This window comes from Myotis yumanensis, unplaced genomic scaffold, assembly GCF_028538775.1.
Source record: "Myotis yumanensis isolate MYYU_CA2020_CCGP unplaced genomic scaffold, mMyoYum1.0.hap1 SCAF_12, whole genome shotgun sequence".
Lineage (NCBI taxonomy): Eukaryota > Metazoa > Chordata > Mammalia > Chiroptera > Vespertilionidae > Myotis > Myotis yumanensis.
The window spans coordinates 3,334,911-3,355,867 of NW_027223763.1; the positions used below are offsets into that span (position 1 = coordinate 3,334,911).

General features: G+C 56.4%; 1 protein-coding gene across 3 annotated transcripts in view; it reads left to right on the forward strand.

Moving 5' to 3' along the window:
* Positions 1–20,957, forward strand: part of RAPGEF1 (Rap guanine nucleotide exchange factor 1) — an 87,965-nt gene that overhangs the window by 49,608 nt on the left and 17,400 nt on the right. For 2 of the 3 annotated variants that reach the window (XM_070430404.1, XM_070430405.1), the window contains 3 exons: positions 1,125–1,625; positions 6,661–6,860; positions 20,110–20,195. In XM_070430404.1, the coding sequence (XP_070286505.1) occupies positions 1,125–1,625; positions 6,661–6,860; positions 20,110–20,195 (787 nt within the window). Of the gene's footprint in view, positions 1–1,124; positions 1,626–6,660; positions 6,861–9,171; positions 9,331–17,263; positions 17,537–18,241; positions 18,335–20,109; positions 20,196–20,957 lie in introns of all 3 variants that reach the window. The other variant, XM_070430403.1, reaches the window with a different exon arrangement.

Below are 20,957 nucleotides of genomic sequence, written 5' to 3' on the forward strand. Positions count from 1 at the left end.
TGGGGAGATGCTCTCGTGTCGCTGTTACTACAGCTAATCTGTCGCTGTGCAATTTGACTCCCTTTGCCAAAATTAAGAACCATCTGTGCTCCGAGCTGTAAGCGAAGGAAGCCCCAGAGAGCTCTGACAGGGGGAGGCAGCTGAGCGGCTGCGCCCTTGTTGGTGCTGACCTCCTGCAGCGTGGGCCGGGGAAAGTCTGAAAGGCAGTTGGGTGTGAGGCTGAGAGCATCAGCCGCTCGTGTCCGTGAACTGGAGATCCCACTTCGGAGAGTTCACCTCCAGAACATAATCAGATTGACAACAAGGTTGCTGTCCAGGGACGTTGATCTCGGCAATATTAGGACCAGTGATTGCTGGAAATATGACTATTTTTTTTATAAAAAGGGTTAGGAAATCAGGCAAATTATGATAAAGTGATTTGGTGGAATGATACACAGCTATTACAAAACAATTGTGATCTATTGATCAGTGGACAAAATCCTAGACCACTTACACAGTTCAGTGAAAGAAAAAAGAATTCGGTGGGGAAGGGCCTTTTGAGGAAATACATCAAATTGTAAGCAGGTTACAGTTAGATTGCGGGACTTCGGGTGGTTTTTGACATTTGCCACATTTTCTGTAGTGATCGTGCATTTTCTTTTTATTTTTTAATCTTCACCCAAGGATATATTTTTTTTAGTTTAGGGGAAGAGAGAGAGAGAGAGAGAGAGAGAGAGAGAAAGAAACATCAATCAAGTTGCCTCTCCTCTGCACCCCAACCAGGGATTGAACCTAAAGCCTAGGTATGTGCCCTGACCAGGAATCGAACCGATGACCTTGGTGCACGGGATAGTTGCTCAACCAACAGAGCCACCCAGCCACAGAGCATTTTCTTTTTAACTCAGAAATTCAAAAAATACAGGAAAAAATAAAGGACAGTAGTCATATTCCCATCTGTTTTTGTTGTTACAAGCAGTGAGAAGAATGGAGAATATAAAAGAAAGCATGGGCCTGTCTAGAGGAGACGGGAGACACGTTTTTTGTCCCGCTGTACTGAACAGGATTGGGCAACAGCGGGGGGTGGGGTCCTTTCTTTCTGTGGGGTCTTGTGGCTGACAGGTGTGTCTTTCCTGTTGTGAATGCAGATCATTATGATCCTGACTACGAATTCCTTCAGCAAGACCTCTCCAACGCAGACCAGATACCTCAGCAAGTGGCCTGTAACCTTAGCCCGTTGCCGGAGGCCTTGGGAGAGTCTGGGTCTCCATTTCTCGGCCATCCTTTCCAGTTGCCTCTTGGCAACTGCCCCCAGCCAGATGGGCCCTTAGCCCCAGGGCAGCAGACGGACATGCCGCCTGCCCTCCCCGAGAAGAAGCGCAGGAGTGCGGCCTCCCAGACCTCGGACAGCTCTGGCTCCCGCGTGTCCTACGAGCGGCACCCCTCCCAATATGACAACATCTCCGAGGACGACCTGCAAAACCCAGCCTTGGTGCAGCCCACCCCCTTCACGCCCTTTGCTGCTATTCTCCCCTTCCAGCAAGGAGGGTCCTCAGCCTCTGTCGAATTTGTGAGTGACTTCACTGCTCCTGAATCAGCGGGTGACCCAGAAAAACCGCCTCCTCTACCAGAGAAGAAAAACAAACACAGTAAGCCTTGTCGAGCTGTCAGGAGGCACATTTTGTCACCTAAATTGGTGGTATGTTATGTGTAATTAGACCAGAACCAAACCACTGGGTTCATAAGTTCATAAAAGGTAGAACACAGGTACGTGGGCACTTCTGGGAGCCTTGTTATGTCACTTCAGTACTGGTGATTGATTGTAAAGCCTGGGAGGCTGACCTCTTTATGGCTCCTGTACAGTCTCAGGCCTGGTCTCCAGGAATTTGGCCTCTTGTAGATGGAAGTCAGTTGACCTCCTGGCCTGAATACATGGTGACAAAGAGAAACAAGTGTCGGGGGATTCCGGGCACCATTGCAGCAAGATGTGGGTGAAGCGGGAAGGCATGTGAATGTCAGGAGACTTCCCGCAGCCCCACAGGGACTCGCTCAGGGTCCCTGAATGGACCAGTTATTATAATATACTAGAGGCCCGATGCACGGCTGCCTCTGCCTCTGCCTCGGCTCGCGCCCCCGCCCCCTCCAGAAGGTCATCTGGTCTAATTAGCATATTACGCTTTTATTATTATAGATGATGTTATTGGGGCCCAGGGGTGGGGCAGAAATTGTGGTCATATTTTGAATATTTCAACTGTGTATTTGCCATCATACTAAGTAGAGTTCCACTGGACATTGTCTTTTCTGCTGGTTCCCCACTGCTCCACGCTGCCTGTCTGCTTCCTGAGCTCTTCCCACTTCACCAGCACAGCTCTGCTCCGTTTTTCCTGGCAGCCTGCTGTCACCATTTAGATGTGTGTGTGGCCACGTCAGCCCCACACAGGGTTCCCTGGCCTCAGGTGCCAGATCCAGCAGACAGCGTCTGCATTGCAGGTTCCCCAGGTTGGGCCCCTCTCAGACAAGAGGAGATCTGGCCCGGTTACCCGCAGCAGGACTGACCCAGGGGCCACGGGAAGGAGGGCCCGCCGAGGATGGATCGTGTACGTTGCCTCGTTAGAAACCAGGGCCCTTAGGAGGAAGCTGCAAATGGCAGCACCAGGAACACAACCTCCTTCACCTCCCTCCGCAGAGCTTCTCAGAGCTGTTGGCCCTCCCCTCCCCCGCCTTCCCTTGTCTTGAGCAGCATGCTGATTGGGACTCACACCTTTCCTTTCCTTTTCTGGAATCCTTTGAACCCAGAACTCAGGGCAGGATTGCATCTGTGCAAACCGCATGCGTGGTGCTGCCTGGCCGAGGAGCCAGGACCACCCTGCCGGCCTTCAGGACAGGTGCAGGCGGCAGTCCTGTGGGGTGGTGAGAGGGAAGGGAGGGAGAGGTAGCCACTGTTTTCTTAGAACAAGCAATTGTCCGGCAATGTTTCCATTAACTTAGGCTTTGTTTTACGCATCAATGTCTGTAGCGCTTGTGCCTGCAAACCTGTCGAACCTGCTGAGAGCTTGCGGGGTCTGGGCTAAAGCTCCACACGCCTGCATACCACCGCTCCTTACTGCATCCTAGCCGGAGGCGAGTCACGAGCTTCCGTTTTATAGCTGAAGAACCCGGAGCCCAGAGGAACTGAGCCTTGCCCAAGATCTGGGCTGCAGAGCAGGCCTGTGCTCCCAGCGCGGTGCCCTGCCTCCCACTCTGACAGGCAGGGAGTCCCTCCTCGCTGAGACCCCGTTCAGGTGGTGACCCCGTGCAGAGGTCGTCCTTTCTGGGCCCTGTGAAAGGACCCCAAAGGACTTGCGGCTCTCTAGGGCTTGGTCCTTCACTTCCCGAGGGGCCCTCTGCCAGCTCCAGCCTGCAGCTCGTCACAGTAGCTGAAGGAGAGGAGGAGGTAATCGTCCTTAGGTTTGTGATGCAGGCAGAGCTCAGCCACACTCGGTCCCGTGTCACAGAGCAGCCTCGTCCTTCAGGTGCACTGATGTCCCCAGGGTGCCCAGCCCCTTTTGATGAGGGCAGCCCCACAAGGCCTTGTGCCTGTCTGCCCACGGTCCCGGGTGCCGCTGGAGTGCCAGCCTGCCCCGGGAAGCGGGCCACTCTGTCAGGGAGCCCTAACACCAGGCTGCCTTAGAAATGGACTGGCAGGTAGTCGGCGTCACTGCTGTTGCTCTGTGCTTGGTCACAGGAGGTCACGTCTCATCCAGGTTTCCCTCGTGGCCAGGCGGTGGTGGTCAGTCCTTTTAGGGAGCAAGTGGGCAAGACCACCTTCGTAGACCCCAGAGGAGTCGGTTGTGCAGCCGCGGCAGCTAGTCTTTCGGGGGAGGAGGTGTCTTTGCCTGCCCACCTTTGACAACCAAGTTCCACACGGTGCTTGTGGGAGCTAAGGCGTTCTTATTGGTCCTTTTAAATAAAGAAGGTGACTGCCAGAAAGACACACCTAGAGAGAAGTTCCTGTCTACCTTGACCCCAGAGGATGCGGAGAAGAGCAAGGCCGCCTCACTGCCTTGGCGCCTGCTTTCTTCAGCTCAGGGTCTAGATCAGTGGTTCTCAACCTTCTGGCCCTTTAAATACAGTTCCTCATGTTGTGACCCAACCATAAAGTTATTTTCGTTGCTACTTCATAACTGTGATGTTGCTACTGTTATGAATCGTAATGTAAATATCTGATATGCAGGATGGTCTTAGGCGACCCCTGTGAAAGGGTCGTTCGACCGCCAAAGGGGTTGCGACCCACAGGTTGAGAACCGCTGGTCTAGATCCTTTGGTTTGCTGACTGGTTTGGGTCTCCAGTTAAGCCCTGACTTTGTAGTTGTTTGAAATTACAAAATTAAGCTCTACAAAGTTGTCCTTGCCACTTCTTCCTGGTATCTGAATCTCAGCTCCGCCTAGCACGTGCTCATGGCACTTGTGACGGGACCCAAGGGGAAGCACCCACTCAGGACGGTGAGTTGGATCTGCCACCCCTTCGCCTGCCGCACAAGGACTTAGGTTCCTTTTCTTTCCAGCTCTCACTGCCACTTCAGCTCCCCTTGGACTCCCCTTAGTGTGCGTGCAGCAACTCTGTGTGTCCCGGGCAAGGGGCATAACAGTGCCTTCCCCTGCAAACATTGGACACGCATGAGTAGAGCATATCCTGACACCTGGGCGCTGCCCCAGCTACCTGGACAAGGGGAAAGGTGCTGCAGGATTTCAGGCTGCCTGACCGAGACTTTGCTGTGGGAACGTCAACTGCAGGATCAGGTCACAGAGGTGGATGGGGATGGGAGAGAGGACTTCTGCTACAACCCGCCTTCATGGCTTCGTAGGTTTGCCAGGTGTCTGCGCACATCTGTTCCAAACCGTCGCTTCTCCCAGAAGCCTCTGGAGTCTTCAGAACGGCCTGGCTCTGCAGGTGGGGCTCAGGTCACTAACAGCGAGAGTCAGGAATACAGTGAACACCTTTTACAACCCCTGAGTGAGTCCTGAGGGCTCCCACCTGCCTCCAGAGAAGGTGCCTCTGAGAATGAGGTCATTGAGATGTGAAGGCTGAGCTCTTTGTTCTCTGACATCTCACCTCCTGCTTGGTGAGGTCCCTGCTGTTGTCTGCTTGGAGGTCTCTGTGGGTGCTGTCATGCTGTGCAAGCGAGAGAGCCTGCCCCTGCGTGCAGGCAGCTCCACCAAGGCGTAGCAGCGTGGCATCAGATGGCGGTGGTGGCAAGAGCTGGGGTTTCCCAGAGGGTTGTTGGGGGCAGAGTGTGTGTGCATTTGAATCTATGCCCTTTTCTCCCCTCTTCCCCTCAGGGATTTTCTCTAGCCTCAGCTGGAAGGGGAGAGTGGGGTGGCGTTGCTGTGTTTCTTGTACACCCAGTGGGTGCATTACAAGTCCCACCCCAGCGGCTCAGCCTGGCAGTGCTGAGGGACACATGTTCCATTCATTCCTTCATTCTACAAATGCTGCGTCCAGACACCTACTGTGTGTCAGCCACTAGTAATATGGCCATTCTGGCTGGAGTGAGAGGCAGCAATCCTGTGGCGTCTGCTTTGAAAATGCGCCATGAACCAGACCTCTCAGCACCTCACCCCCACGGGGACCTTTCACTGAACAACCTCAGCAGCCCCGATGGTCTTCACAAGACAAAGCAGCTGCGGGCGCCCCGGGGCCTCCGTGGGTCCTGCCCATTCACGCAGCCCCACCCCTCCTGGGGGTGGGCTCACCGCCTTCCCTGTCCCCTGGACAGCTGTGTGCTGCCCTCCTGGACCCGTGCCCCTCCGGCCCTTGCCTGGCCTGTGCCCTCTGTGTGGAGGGCTCCTCGCCATCTCACAGAGCTCATCCATATTCTAGACAGGCACCCCCTTGCCACCCAATTCTCAGTTCTCCAGGGTCTGGGTGCTGTCTCCTGGAGGGGTGAGCCCCCATGGGCAGAGGATTTGTTTTGCTAGCCTCTTAGTCCCAGTACCTGCGTCAGTGCCTAACAATAGTAGGTGTTCAGTAACAATCTGGTGAATGATAAAATCCCCCAGGTAGCATGACCCCTGTGAGGAGAGCTACGAAGGAAATGAATGAGGGGCAAGGTGGGCTGCTGTGTGAGCAGGGCTGGGGAAGCTGCCGTTAGCTGGGCGCAGAGGAGGGTAAGACCCAGAGGGCGGGGCAAGCCCGTGGGAGCAGTGGGGCAGAACCCCTGTGGGTGTTCCTGGGACTGAAAGGAGACAGCAGAGCTGGGCTGAGGGGGACAGCTGTGCTGCCCTGGGAGCTCCTCCAGCCCGTGCCCCTCAAGTGCCTGGACATCCCAAGGGCTCTGCAGCAAGGGGACCAGTGCCCCAATGTGCTTTGTAAAAACAGGCTTTATTTCTTAGAACAGTTCGAGGCTCAGCAGTGCTGAGCGGAAAGTAGAGAGTTCCCGTTGATCCCTGCCCCATCGGCCTGTCCACTGTCACCTTCTCCACCAGAACGCCCCATTGGTGACGTCAGTGAACCTGCACTGACGTGTCTTTGTCGCCCAGAGCCCACAGCTGGGGGGCTCCCTCTTGGTGTCCACTCGCTGCATTTGCACGCGTGTGCCCCCATGTCACACAGAGTGGTCTCATTGTCCCGCTGCTGGGAGAGGGGGGCCCTCCTGCAGCTCGCCCCCCGGTGCCAGAACCAGGGCTGCCGCTCTCTGTCCGCAGTGCTGGCCTACATGCAGCTGCTCGAAGACTACTCGGAGCCGCAGCCATCCATGTTCTACCAGACGCCGCAGAACGAGCACGTCTACCAACAGAAGAACAAGCTGCTCATGGAGGTGTACGGCTTCAACGACTCCTTCAGCAGCGCAGACCCGCCGGACCTGGCGCCGCCCCCTGCCCTCCCTCCCAAGCAGCGGCAGCTGGTAAGCGGCCCCTCCCAGGTCCCCTCCCTGCTGCCAGGGCAACAGGCCTCCAGGAACCAGAAGCACCTCCTCCTCCTCCTCCTCGGGGCAGGGGCCTGGGCTGGTGTGGAACCCCCATCTCCCACGTGGGGCTCTCACTTCCCCTGCGCAGCTCCCGTGCAGCCTGTCTCCTCTGCTGCTCCCCACCTGGGGGTGGGGGTTCCTCCTTTCTGAGCAGCCCATGCAGCTGGGACTGGCTTGAACTCAGAATGTTGCTTTCTCTGCTGACAGTCTCTTGCATTTTTTTCTCTCTTCTTTGGCTCTAATATAGACTCCCAGAAAAGAGGGACTCAGAGCACAGGGCATGGTCTGTGTAGGGCCATCTGTGGCCAGTTTACGTAATGGGCCTAACTAGACAGTGACTTACACCCCCCCACCCCCCCCTACCCCCCGCCCCCAGCCAGGGATGCCCATTGGAGCAGAATGGCTTTAAACAGAGCCACGCTGTCGGGCATGGCACCTTCCTCCTCTAAAGAGCACCGTGTAAGGCTCCAGCAGGCCGTGGAGGTCAGCTCTGCACGGGCTGGCTGTCCTGGTGGGCTCGGCCAGGCAGGAGAGCACAGGGGTGTGCCTGCTGCATGCTGCTAACCTTCTCTTAGCTGCCCGTTTACTAGCCAGGCGGACTCTGGTCAGGCACTAGAACCCAAGCATCCTGCCCAGCCACGCTGTCCAGAAGAGCACCCCGCAAAGGGCGGTCTCGTGCTGTTTTGCCCATTTGCTGACCTGTCTGGTAGTGTTTTAACAAAGAGGGGGCCGGGGTGACCAGCTGGGCCATCCTCTGTCCATCGCCAGAGGCCCTGACAGTGCTGCCTTGACTTTTCTGGGAGGCAGCTGCCAACTGTAGGACAGAGGTCCTGGGTCACTCCTCCCAGCCACATGGGGCTCGGCAATTCTGTGCTTGGGGCTTGAACCCACACCCAGCCCTAGGGGTCCCCGAGCCCTCCCAGCTCAGGAGGCTCCGGCAAACCAGACAGAACCACAGCCAGCATTTTTGGAAACAGCCTGTCTACTGGAGGAAAGGCCAAGCTTGGAGTTGGGAGTCCTGGGTTCCAATCCTGCCATTAACTAGCCATGATCACAGGTTGTGCTCAGAGTCTCAGTTCTTTACTGTCCTGCCCATCCCATGAGCGCCTGAACATGCCGGAATATGAATGTAATTGCTCTGAAAATCTTTCAGGAAGGGACCTTCTCCGCGGGAACGTAAACACTGCCCCAGAGACCCCTAACCTAAATGTTTGCTTAAACGTCTGGGCCAGATTTCATTGAGATTTGAAACCAGTCCCTCTGCAATGCCCACAGCTGCCCATCTCTGTCCTTGGGCATCTTCTCTGTACCGTGGAGCCATAGGCCTCCGGGTGTTTGGGGACAGACCCCTAATGAGGACGTGAGGAGCCAGCCTGTCAGCTCCCAACCTCGCCTCACTGGCAGGGCGTCCTGAGGGGAGCCCGGAGAGAGCCTGGCAGGGCCCTGGAACTGGGCAGACTCCACTAGAGCACCTCCACACACGGGGGCTTTCGTGTGGTTTCACATGATCCTCCCCCAGCCCATCACCCCACTTCCAGTAACAGGCTGCGAGCCGGAGAGACTTCCGCATAGCCCACCGCTAGAAGCAGAAGAGTTGGGGACAGCTCCCAGGCACATGTGTGACGCCCTCTGCAGGCTGCTCGGCACACCCTCTCTCAAATGCAGACTCAGGAAGTGTTACCCACTTTACTCACAAAAATGGGAGTAATAAGTACTCAGGCCTGTCGGCACGCGTACACTGTGGAGGGCGTGGTTCTAAGTGTTTACGTGGATATAGTCCTCCAAGGTATTATCCCTATCTTTCCAGATGAAAAGCCTGAGGCCCAGGGAACTTTAAGTAATACCCAAGGTCTTCCTTAAATGGCAGGGCCCAGATTCAAACCCAGGCAGCCCAGCTTGATCTACACTCCGCTGAAGGACAAATAAGTCCATGGTCTACCCCACCAAGGAGGGCTGGGGGCCCTGAGTAGGTGGGAAAAGGGACTCAAACACACTAGGCCTCTCTTCCCCCTCGCCCCACTTCCAGGAGACAGTGTGAAAGTTAGCTTTACATCGATCGGAAGGAAGTGAAAGAAGGGCCAGGAGCCTTGGAAGGTGTCTCTGATCCCCAAACTGAGCCAAGAAGCCTCCCTCTCCAGAATGTCCGAGCGGAGTGGGGTTGCAGCCTACTTAGCCTTTGTGCACTCACGCCTGACTGTTCTCTGCTTTTCTCCCTCCTTCCCATCTTCTCTCTCGTCCCTCTGTCCAGCAGGCCTCTTATGCTGCTTCTTCCTTCTCCTCTGTCTCCTACTGTGTCCAGCAAACTAAAGTGGCCTTCACCCCCGAGGACGGCAGTGCCACTCAGGGCATCAGTGTGTCCGTCTCTAACTCCTTTCTCAGCCGGCACGGCAACTTGCCTGTGCCCTCGGTGAGTGCTCCCTGCCGCTCTGTACTCGGCAATGGTGGATGTGGTCTTCCGTTTGTAGCCGGTGCCCTCCCAACGCGTGTGCCGCTGCTCATCGCGGACTCTGCCCTTCTGCAGATCCCTGCACCGGATGGGCTAGGGGGTGCGGGGATGGGTCTCTGTGCTCGAGGACCGTGTGAATGGGCGGGTGCGGGGATGGGCAATGGTGGCAGCCACACTTGCAGCCATATCACTCAGGCATCGCCTGCAGAGACGTTCTGGCCTTTTTGTTAAACGGGAATATTCCTCACAAAGGAAGCAAAGCCCAGGAGAGCAGGCTCTGCCAGGGCATGAGAGAGTTGGAGTTGGAGGGCTGTGTCAGTTAGCTTTTGCTGTGTAACGAACTACCCCAAAACGTAGTGGCTTCAAACAGCCGTGACCATTTCTCATTGCTGAGAACACAGGTTGGGAGGGCGATGGTACTGATCTGGCCCAGGCTGACGTTGGCTGGACTTGCTCGCATCCCTGGAGCCTCAGCTGGGACAGCTGGGCTGACCGCCATCCACACCCTCCGTCCGCCTCCATCAGGCCCGCCTGGGCTTGTCCAGGGCAGCTGGCAAGGTTCCCAGGGAACAAATGGAAGCGTGGAAGGTATCTTAAGACCTGGCTCAGACCTGGCACTCGGCCACTTCCACTGCATTCTCTCGGTTCAGGCACAAGGCCAGCCCGGATTCCGGGAATAGGGAAGTGGATGTGCCTCCTGGTGGCAGTTGCTGGCAGAGGGGATATTTTCAGCCATTTTTGTAAATAGTACCCTTCCGAGACTTAGGGACACTAGCTCCTTAGGAAGCATAGTGTTGTCTTTCACTGGAATCCACATCTGTCCAAAAACCTGAACTGCCGCCGTTCCCCTTCAATCTGCACCCGTGAAACTGGGGGGCGGGTGGGGGGCTGGGGGACAGACTTAGGGAAGGAGCCACGTTCGGGTCCCTGCAGTCAGCTGGTCCTTGCGCTTTGTTCGTCCTCCCGCCTCCGTCTCCTCCCTGCGTGAGGATTCACACGGTGAGCTTCGGGAGTCCTTCCTGCTGCCCTTGGCTTAGGGCTCGGAGTCCAGTCTTGGCTCTGCTCTGAGTCTCACATGAGAGCGCGGGCGAACGCCTAAACCTGCTGGGACCGCCCTCTCCTCTAACTGCGGTTGCCCCGGGGACCTTCCGAGACCTAGCCAGGCTCGGGGTCCCAGTGTGGTGGTTCCCAGGCTGCATTGCTGGGCACCATCCAGTGCCTGTTGTGAGGACCTTGGGGTGCAGTCTTCCTCTGGGTGCCAGGGCCTAGCTCGCAGAGCTCTCCGCGTTCCTGCACTTGCCATGGAGAGGGAACACCCCCTCCCCCCCCCCCCCCCGCCGCCCCCCGGCCTGTGCACAGACGCCCTCTGTTTCCGTAGCAGGCACTCTGGCAGGCTCCTTTCACAGATCATGCAAAACTTGGCCCTCAGACAATCCCAGCTCTTGACTGTATTTGCCTTCTATGAACAGAAAGTAAGTGTGGATTATCCTAAGAGTATCTACAAGGTCCCTTTTGAGCAGTTTGGGGTTCCAGGGCTGTCAATGCACTGGACTGTTTGCTATGGCATGAAAGGAAATAGGAGGGTGTTTTAACTAAGTTTGGGTCTGAGGGAGGCTGAGGCATCAGCATCAGAAATATACGAGGTGCTCAGCACCAGCTCCAAGAGGAGCCCAGGGAATGAGCTGAGGAAGGCCACCCGCCCCAGGCTCCGGAGCCGTGGGCGTGGCCTGAATGTCTAGAACACTCTTCACGTGTCCTCTCCACTCTAAGAGGATCCCCAGACAGAGGGCTCGGCATTGCTCAGAGCGGCCCTTTATTCCCGACTTCCTTCATCCCTTGCTCATCAGTCTAGTGTGGAATTCCGAAGGGTGCCACTTGGAACACAGCGTGGTCAGATCTGAAGGCAGCTCACACTGTCCTTGGCCCAGTGACCTGCCACTTGAATCAGAAGATTCTAACCATCGAAAACCACTTTGCCAAGGGAATTTATAGACCATAAACCTCTATGGACCGATTTAAATGGAGGTGGGCGCTGGAAACACATTGCTGTTTCCTCTTCCTGGGACCCCCGAGCACAGGGCCTCTCCTGGCGTGGGCCGGGCAGCGCCATCGTCCTTGTAGGGTTAAAGGGAAAGCACATGTGTGAAGAGTGTAACTTAGTACCAGACGCGCTGCCGGCATTTGGTAAAGAGGGAGGTGTTACAACTTTATTATCACACTGAGAGGCTGCTTCCTTTCGGTTGTAGTGCCGGCTGCTTTTCCTCAAAGCTATAAGTCCTGTAAGGTTAGGGCCTGGACTTTACATGCTTGCAAGCGTGGTACAGAGCTCAGCTCGGAGCAGCAGTGGCAGGTGCTCCGTGGTGCTGACCCAACCCAGAGGACCTGCTTCACCCACAAGCATGAGCCCTGACCAAGGAGGCCAGCAGGGCTCTCCTGACCCCATCACCCTGCTTCCCAGCATCTCATCAGAACAAGCCACTGCTGACTCGTCACATGACGGCCTCGGTTCCCATGAATCAGACGCACTGCCCAGGCTGTGGCCAGGAGCCCTGCTTCTTCCTCATTTCCCTCTGCTGACCCAAGAGGCTTTGGCTGCCAGCTGCCCGAGAGTTTTACAAATAGTTCCTGTCTGCTGGGCTCCTCGGAGTATTCGCCCGGGGCCTTAACGCCCTTCCTGCCAAATGCCTGCTTGTGTGGCCAACGGTGTCTCTGACGTGTGAAGTCTGATCTGGGCTCCATCCCACAGGGAGCCTTGACACAGCCTTGGGGAAGGAGGTGCATGCAGACCAGCACCCCTCCTGGGTTTCCGAGACCCTCAGGGACCACCTGAGCCCAGGGGCCAAACGGTTAGACTCCTGCCTCTTTCGTTAATGCTCAAGGCGCTGTGGGTGGTCAGTGCTCTCAGACCAGCTTCGGACACAAGTGCTGCAGGGGACTTGTGACTCCATGACAGCTTGGCCAGGTGCCGCCCCGGTCCTCAGAAAGGTTATGTGGGACGTGAGCCCTAAGGGTTCTGTCCACACACACTTGCCTTACTCTCATGTTCTCCAGCGGCCTGTCGACCTGTCAGGGCCCTTCCTGCCGCTCTGTGATGGAACGCTTGCCCACATTGCAGAGATGCAGACGCCAGAATGGAGAAGCCGAGCCATTTGCTCAGAGCTTAAGTAAGAGCTAAGGTTAGACTCCAGGTCTCCATCGTGAGAAATCGTGTTGACGTTTACGCAGTGCTGATTTGCAATCAATATTGAGACCTGGGAGGGCTGGGTGAGAAGAAAAGTCCACACATCGGCTGCCATCAGAAGGCCTTGGTGGTGCCCTCCCTCCTGGGAGCACGCGCACCCCTTCCTTCCTTCAGCTGCATCTCCTGAACTGAGGGTCCTCGAGAGACTTGCAGCCAGGGGAGCAGTGGGCAGCGGCAGCTCGTCCGGGACTAACCCGCTGATCCTGTCTCCAAGGCCCCTCTTCTCTGACTGCTCAGTGAGCCGAAGCAGCCCAGCAGGGCCCTCTTGCTGCTTCTCTCCTAAGCCCTTCCTCGCTCCACTGTCCCAGCTTTAACAAACGGAGCCTCAAAATCAAAAGGAAAGAAGAGGCCTTCGTGTGCGTGCGTGTCCCTCCAGGCTCTGGATAGAGCTCTAGGAATAAGTGGAAGTTAGGGCCCCTGCATGCTGTTCAAATCCAAACTGAGGGAAGTAGTCCAGTCAGATTTCTAGAAATGAATGCAAGTCCTTTTTTAAATGGTAGTAAACCTTTCTGTAAGGAGTGGTGCTGTTGAGGTCAGTCTTCAGTGACTGCAGAGCGCCCTCCAGTGTGTTGGAGGTTTTTGCACAAATACAATTAGCCGTGAAACCACTGGCCAAAATGTAATGTTTTCAAGGAAGATCTTGTGATTCCGGTTGCAGTACTATGTCAGATGAGAAGAAAAGTACTAGGTGTCTACTCCTACCTGTCCTACTACCTAAAATTCTCCCGTGCAAGAGAATTGTGTCCTCGTTCATCCTTTATTATAAAATCCACATTAGAATTTTCCAATGGTTTTAAAAAATAGACTCCAAGAAGTTTATTTAAAAATAGAGAAGATATGTTCTAACCCCACCACGATTCTGATGCTGGCTTTCTCTGTTAGATGAAGGCAGTGGGACCAACCAGGGCCTCCTTGGCCAGGCAGAGGGGATCTGCAGGTGCTTGCTTCAGCCTCAGCATCTTCCCTTATGGAAAGTGGAGTTGTCATAAATGAACACATGGGCATCTGGGACAGTGCCCCGGGGCCTGGGGCAGACCCAGGGGATGGCTTTTGCAGATGTGGACTTAATCAGGACCAGGAATGAGAGGGGAGACAAAGCCAGCACTCTTCCCTGCAGCCTACCTCCTGGGGTGACAAGCAGTGTCGTCAAGGGTCCTTCCTGGTGACCTACACGGGAGCGATCACGTCCCATCTCTGAGAACCAGGTCCACGTGCCTCTGCAGGCGTCTCCTCCCTGGAGTTCAGGGAGGGGTTGTGCGACGGCCGCAAGCGGACTTCCTTCCGAGGGAAATAACTTAGGCCCACGCTGTGTGGGCACTTGGTGGAGCAATGGGCAGCGGCAGCTCGGAGCCAGTGGCCAGTGGCCAGTGCTGAGCTGTGTCCTGGGGGAGAAAGCCCAGACCACACTGCAGCAGCTTCCCTCCAGTGTGTTTTCTCACAAGTGGTGGGCAAGAATCGGAGCCCAAAACCAGCTGTCCAGTAGCTTGTCTGTTTTGCTAAGTAGCATCCAAAAACACTGAAACCGTAAGCCTTGCTTGAGCCAGGAGCATGCAGTGATGAGCCATCTCCGCGCACACTTCACGACAGGAAGTCCAGTCGCGGAAGTGATTGCGTTTCCTGTAATTGGTGTGGTTGAAGGTTCTCTAAAGCTTGGCACTCAAGGCACTGTGGAGCAGCCGTTCCGAGCGAGGCCCTCTGGCCTGTGGCCTTCTTGGACGCCCTCAGTCTTCCTTCTGTTCAGAGGAACTCAGTGGCATGGCATGTTGGGGGATCAGGGTTTTCCACTGAAATATCTGCTTTCTTGCCAGCACAACACAGGGCGCCTCCCTGGTCATTTTTCACTCCAGGACTTTAATGGAAAGCAAGTGTCCAGGTAAACTGGTACCCGGCCAGTTTTGGTGACTTGGCTTTTTAGGCTTTGAGTGGCCACATGCTAACATGCAAGGTTGTCATCCCTTACACTCAGAGCCCTTGGTCCCCCCAGGTGTGTGTTTTCCAGGGTGGGTGTGGTTCTGGGGTCTCCTGAGGGCAGATCTCTGCCTCCTGGCTTTGTAGTCCATCCAGCCAGGCTCACTGTCTTGGCACGCTGGTCGTCACAGAAACTCAGCCAGGAGAGCTCACGTGGTTAGGAGGCTGGTCCTGCAGGGCTGTGGCTGGCAGTCAGGGACACGTGCTCAGGATTCTCACTGAGTGTGAGCCATCCCTGCACATCGCCCAGAGCTGAGCCATGTGGTACAGGGGTGTGGCCTATCCTGCTGCCTGTGGAGCCGTGTGGTACAGGTGTGTGGCCTTCCCTGCCGCCTGCTTCTTCCTCTTTGTCGTCGGGACCAGACTGCACTTCATGTAGTTTAAGTGAGATGGTTCATGCAGAACCTTGGGCACCCATCTGACCACCAGGGAGCATTCAGCAAGAGGAGCTGTCATCATCATCATGAGATAGTCCATGTGACCCTTTGAGGGACTGTGTGATGGGCGGGGAGGTGGTGCCCCCTCTCCTAAGGGCGCTCCTTCCCAAGAACTGGCTCTGGCGCTCTAGCTCTGCAGAATCCTCTGGTCCAGAAGGCAGCCACCTCTGTTTTAGACCCTCAGCCCCGCCAGTCTGCGCGGCTATAAATAAAGCTGCTGTGGAGAGGCAGCCGTCCCGTCAGAGGCAAGGCCGGGCACCAGCCAGACCCTAAAATAAACTTAGGGCTCTGCTGAAGGGGTGTTTCTGTCCAGCGGCCAGCTCCGCCTCTCCCCCTCTCGCATGAGTAAATAGGATCGTGCAGGGCCTGGAAATACTCCGGGGAGGCCGGAGAGACCAGGCTTGTTGAAAATGGTCTGATGATGAGCCCCGATGTGGCCCTCATGTCTGCAGAGCCCCTGGAGAGGCCTGAGCTTTCTGGTGATTAGAGAGCAGCCCCTTGCAGCTCTCTGCCCCCAGAAGGTACTCCTCCAGCTTGGCTCCTGTCCTAACAGGACTGCATAGCTTGAATACCAGAGCTGCGAAGGAGCCCGAGGGAAGGAGGGAGGGACAGAGGGAAGGAGGGCAGGAGGGTGGGCACTTAGTCCTGGAGATGCGAACCTCCCCCCTTTCTCCTTGGTGGCTGTCCCTCCCCTGCAGTGCCCGCCCTGGTGCGGCCGGAGCCTCCTTCCCCAGCTCCCTCTGTGGGCCTGCACCTGGGCAGCGCCTGATGCTTGCCTGCTACCCTCCACCCAAAATTGAGACACTGCGGAGTCAGGCAGTGTTCCAGGCGCTCCAGGAATAACGTGAGAAGCAATCCCTAAGTCTTCCTCCATCCAGTACATTTGCTTGGCCCTATGACATGCCTCAGCTCTGCTGTGTGCAGTGGTTCCCAGGTTGGTATTGGGAGGGCAGGGGAGGACAGTGACATGGATCGGGTGCTTGTCACGGGCCAGGCCGAGCTCAGCACTCACAGGGCGTCACCATTAAATCCACACACAGCCTGTGGCAGAAGTGCCATTGTTTCATCCCAGGTGCATGTGGCTTGAAAGTGTGCCCTTCGAGCCATTACCCTGTCGCAGCTCCCAGAGAAGGCCCCAGCGGTGTGGGAGCCGCCACCCTGAGCTTGTCACATGAGACCTGTGTAACAGGCCACATGATCAGTTAGGAAGCGTGATGCGTTGTGATCACACAGTAACTGTCATGTAAGTCGGGCTCGTGTGGCAGGGCCTGCTCAGTGCTCATTGCTCAGTGAGCTTGCAGGGGTGGGGTCAGGAAGGACAGTGTCGGGACTCTAGCAAGAGCTGGCCTTTTTGTCTCGGTCCTTCTGGCTGCTATTTGTTAACAAAACACCACAGACTGGGTGGCTTGTCAGCAACAGAAATGTGTTCTCACAGTTTGGGAGCTGAAAGTCCAAGATCAGGGTGCCAGCATGGTCGGTGAGGACCCTCCAGGCCCCAGACTTTTCACTGTATCTTCATGTGACAGAAGGGCCAGCCTCTCTCTGGAGCCTCTTTTTTTTTTTTTAATTGATTTTAGAGAGATCGGTCAACTTGTTGTCCCACTTATTGATGCATTCATTGGTTGATTCTTGTATGTGCCCTGACCGGGGATCAAACCCACAACCTTGGTGTATCAGGACGACCCTCTGACCCACTGCACTAGCCGGCCAGGGCTCTCTGGAACTTCTTGAGGGCGCTGTGGCCACTCAGGCTCCACAGCCATCAGCGCGAGAGCCGCTGGGCTGGGGTGCGGTAGTATTTGACTTTCAAGGGATAAGTCCAAAGAGGTTTACTTACCCAAAAGGCTCAACGTGAGTCAGTATGACCCGGTATCTGACCGCGATGTTGAGCTTAGCCACCAGGTTCCTGAAGGACCGGAGGCATCGGTTGGGAGAGTGACAGCAGAGGACGTGACCGCCTTACAGAGTGGGGCCTGCTGTCCTTGGGGCATCCTGCCGTGGAGACCCTGAGGACAGCGCTGGTCAGCCTCCAGGCCTCTCAGGGGAGGATGCCCAAGGGTGGGGGTTGGCGGGTGGGGGGCGGTACTAGGCCAGAGGACCCAGGGCTGGTTGGGCCTGGTCCGGGGCCTCCACGGAATTACTATGAGCAGCCTGTCAGCTCCGCTGAGTTAATCTAATGACTTTCTCTCTTGTCTGTTTTCTTCTTCCCGTCTCCTCGTTTGTGTTTGTTTTCCCTTGGATTCTCTAGTATAAATCTGTGTTTAGGTCCTACTCCCAGGATTTCGTGCCTCACAGCCAAGCTTCCGCACAACCTTTCCTCCCGTCTACCTCCTCTTCCTCTCCACACTTCCCACCTGTCCACCAGTCTCAGAGCTCGGACTTAGCGCGGCCCGCCGCGGCCACTCTGCCTCCCAGCGCCGCGGACGGGCCTCCTCCGTCTTCTCAGGAGAGCACCTTTCATGGGAACACTGTCTGCCTTCCTTCCGAAACCTCTCTCCCTGCCTCGCCCCAGACGCCTTCGGTGAGAACTCCGCACACCCGTGCGGGCTGCGTGTGTGAGAAAGCGGTGTCGCTGCTCAGGAAACCTCCTCCGCTCGCGGTCAGGTGTGGGCAGCACGGCTAGTGCAGGTCCCGAGGCGGGCAGCCTCCTGCAGAGATCCCGACACCGGGGCTCTGAGTCTCCGCACGTGGGGCTGCGGCCACTGAGAGGCGGTCCGTGATGGTGAGCACGAGGTAGAAGACGTGGCTCGTTTTCTGTTTGACTGATGGTTAGAGGAAGGCGCAGAGATCACAGCCGTGCCTCTGGCTGCGTGCGGTCTGAGTGCGGGGCCTGCTCTCCTGCGCTGGCCTCGGGCTGTGACCTTCCTCCGGGCAGGCAGGTAGGGCTGAGCAGACGCAGGCAGGGCATCTTCACGGCTGCCTCTTTCCCTCCATTATTCCTCCCCCACCCTGGGGACCCTGCTGTCCCCACCACGGCAGAGTGGGGAGGTGCGCCTCTGAGGGCAGTGAATGGCCCGGGCCTCTTGGGAGAAGATCCCACAGGAGGCGTGTGTCCCGTGGACACCAGCACGAGGTGGCCAGGCAGCTTTGCTCTGACCTGCGTGCACGCGGCCACCGTCTCCTCTCCCGTGGAAGGAGGTCCCAGCTGGGCTCCCGCAGGCTGCCCACTGGGCCCGAGGCCGGCTGGAGGCCGTCACATGTGCTTTCCTCTCGTCCTTCTCCCCAGAGTGAAAACGCCAGTGAGGAGGCTGGTGGGGGTGAATACGTCAGTCTGTACTCCTCTGGCCAGAGCAGCGCGGAGCTGGCTCACTCTCGAGGAGTAAGTAGCCTCGGGCTGCCTTGTGCATGCGGCCGCCTGGCAGGACTTGGCCCAGCTTCTGTCTGGCTGCGCCTCTCGGTCATCAGCTGGCCGGGCCCCGTGGGAGAGGACGTGGCTTCTGTGTAGGTCTTCCCGTGGCTTCCGCTTCCGTGCATGTGGCACTCCTCGAGCCGGGCCGGTGGGTCTTCTGGAATCTGTGGGGCCGCCTGCTGATGGCCTGGCCACGTCCGTGTGCTCTTGGGACTTCCTTCAGTCCCATCTTCTAGTGTTGAGGCCCACCCTCCATCCCTCTCCCACAGGGAGGCTCTCTCCCCACACGGAGCCTTCCACACTGTCACCCCCTCTTCCTGCCCAGCACCCCCTTCACCCCTTTGCCAGCTGCTCCCCCGGCAGCGGTGAGTCTGGCAGGGAGCCCTGCTGTCCTCTGCGCGCCTCCCTCCTGAGGACCACCTGACACGGCCACGTTTTACCACTGTCCCCGCTCCCGTCGACCAGGCTCAGCAGTTCCGTCGGGGAGTCAGCTTCCAGGTTTTGCTGCAGCAAAACATGAGCAAGTTCAAAAGCCTCAAAAATAACTCTCCCCAAGGGGATCCCCACAGGGTCCTAGATGTCCGCACAGGCTGCCCTGCTTAGTGTTAGCAAGTCCCTAGAGCAGTGGTTCTCAACCTGTGGGTCGCGACCCCTTTGGCGGTCGAACGACCCTTTCACAGGGGTCGCCTAAGACCATCCTGCATATCAGATATTTACATGACGATTCATAACAGTAGCAACATGACAGTTATGAAGTAGCAACGAAAATAATTTTATGGTTGGGTCACAACATGAGGAACTGTATTTAAAGGGCCAGAAGGTTGAGAACCACTGCCCTAGAGTATTGTGGAATTTTCAGTGCAGTGGGATTGGACCCTGTGTGTGGGAGCTTAGCTATTTCTCCCCTGGAGTTCTCACCTCACCTATACCCTCCGGTGCCCCACCCCCCTGCCCCTGGCATCATCCTGGGCTGGCCCTCCAGAGCCTGCCCCCCACCTGGTGCATGCTCCATGCTGACCACTTTTACTGGAACCCGCTCCATGACGATGTCCCATAGGTTCTTGCTGCCGTTCTGTGCTGGCCTTGGTGGCAGACCAGGGATGCCAAGTGCCGTGTTGACGCTGGGCGGGGTGGGCGGGTTCCCAGGAAGAAATGAGGCTGCTGGAGGAGGGCTGCCACTCGTACACGGGAGCAGCTAGACCCTTTGGAGCCAGCCCTGGGAGGCCATTGAGCACTCGGTCTTGGAGACAGGTCCGCGAAGCTCTGCTAAGTGGCAGGTGGCTAAGGACACAGGTTTGGGAGGTAGAGAGCCCTTGGTTTGAGTCGCTGCAGCCTTCTAGCTGTGTGGTCTTGGGCAGGGCCCTTCGTCTGTGTGTGTGTGTGGATGGGCAAGATGACACGAGCTAAGGGACAGGGCCTCGGTGTGGCAGCAGTGCCTGGCTGAGCTTTGCTGAGTACTATCTACTGTGACATCCTTTCTCCCACAAGGCGGTTGGAATGGCTTCATCTCGGTTGGCAGCTGGCATGTGTTGTAAGCAGTGGCACCTGCACTGTCCCAGAGGCAAGATGCTAGTTGAGAGGCCCTGTGATGTCTGTGCAATGAGCCGCGTTCATGGGCAGCTGGCTCACATCTTGGACCCTCCCTAGGAACCTACACTCTAAAGCCACCTGCAGGCAGGAATGCTGGGAAGCAGATCAGCCCCGCGTGGGCACCTGTCAAACCCAGCACTGGCTTCTCTTTTCAGGAATCGCCAGCTGTGAGAGATGGACATCCCAGAGATCCCTCCTCGGTCGGCAGTGCCCCCGGGAAGGAAAGCAGAGACGGAGAAAGGTAGGGAGTGATCGCAGGGGCCCGGAGCCTGCTGGCAGGAGGCTCTGTGTCCACGTTCTTTCTTTTTTTGTGTCTCTCACTTTTACATGCTCAGGGTAGAAAGCATGAAAGTACAGAAAAGTGCAAGAAAACAGGAGAAATCACAAATAACCCACCGTGAAGGCCTTCATTCTGCCCTGCAGTCGGCCATTACCTGTTGGTCACCTGCACACCGTTATCCACCTCACTGACTGCCGTGGCGGGCTTTTGGGTCCTAGGCAACGTCCTCGACCTCATCCAAGTTCAGGTGCAGTGAGGGAGTGAAAAACATCCCCCAGAGTTTTTACTTTTTATAGATACACTGTATATAGTGTATTCTTAAACCATTTGAAAGTAAGTTACAGAGCGACTCTCAGCTCCTAAATACTCCGCATGCCTCCCAAAAATTTTAAATGCCTACCTGATGACAGTACCATGTCACACCTAAGAAAATAATACACTTCCTCATATCAGCACACTACCTGACAGGTCCCTGACTCTGCCTAAATGTCTTGTACGGCTTATTTTTTTGGAACCAAGATCAGTCAGGAGTCATCGTTGCATTTAGTTGTGTGTCCCTTTCACCTCTTGTAGCATTTCAGTGTTAGCGTACGGCAGGCCTGACCAGGTCTGAACCAGTAGGAGATTTCTCTAGTGTGCTCTTACAGGGTATACTGAGCAGGGTGTGCACCCGCAGCTTCATGATGGAACCTCTGTGGAATGTTCCATGCACAAGGTGGGCAA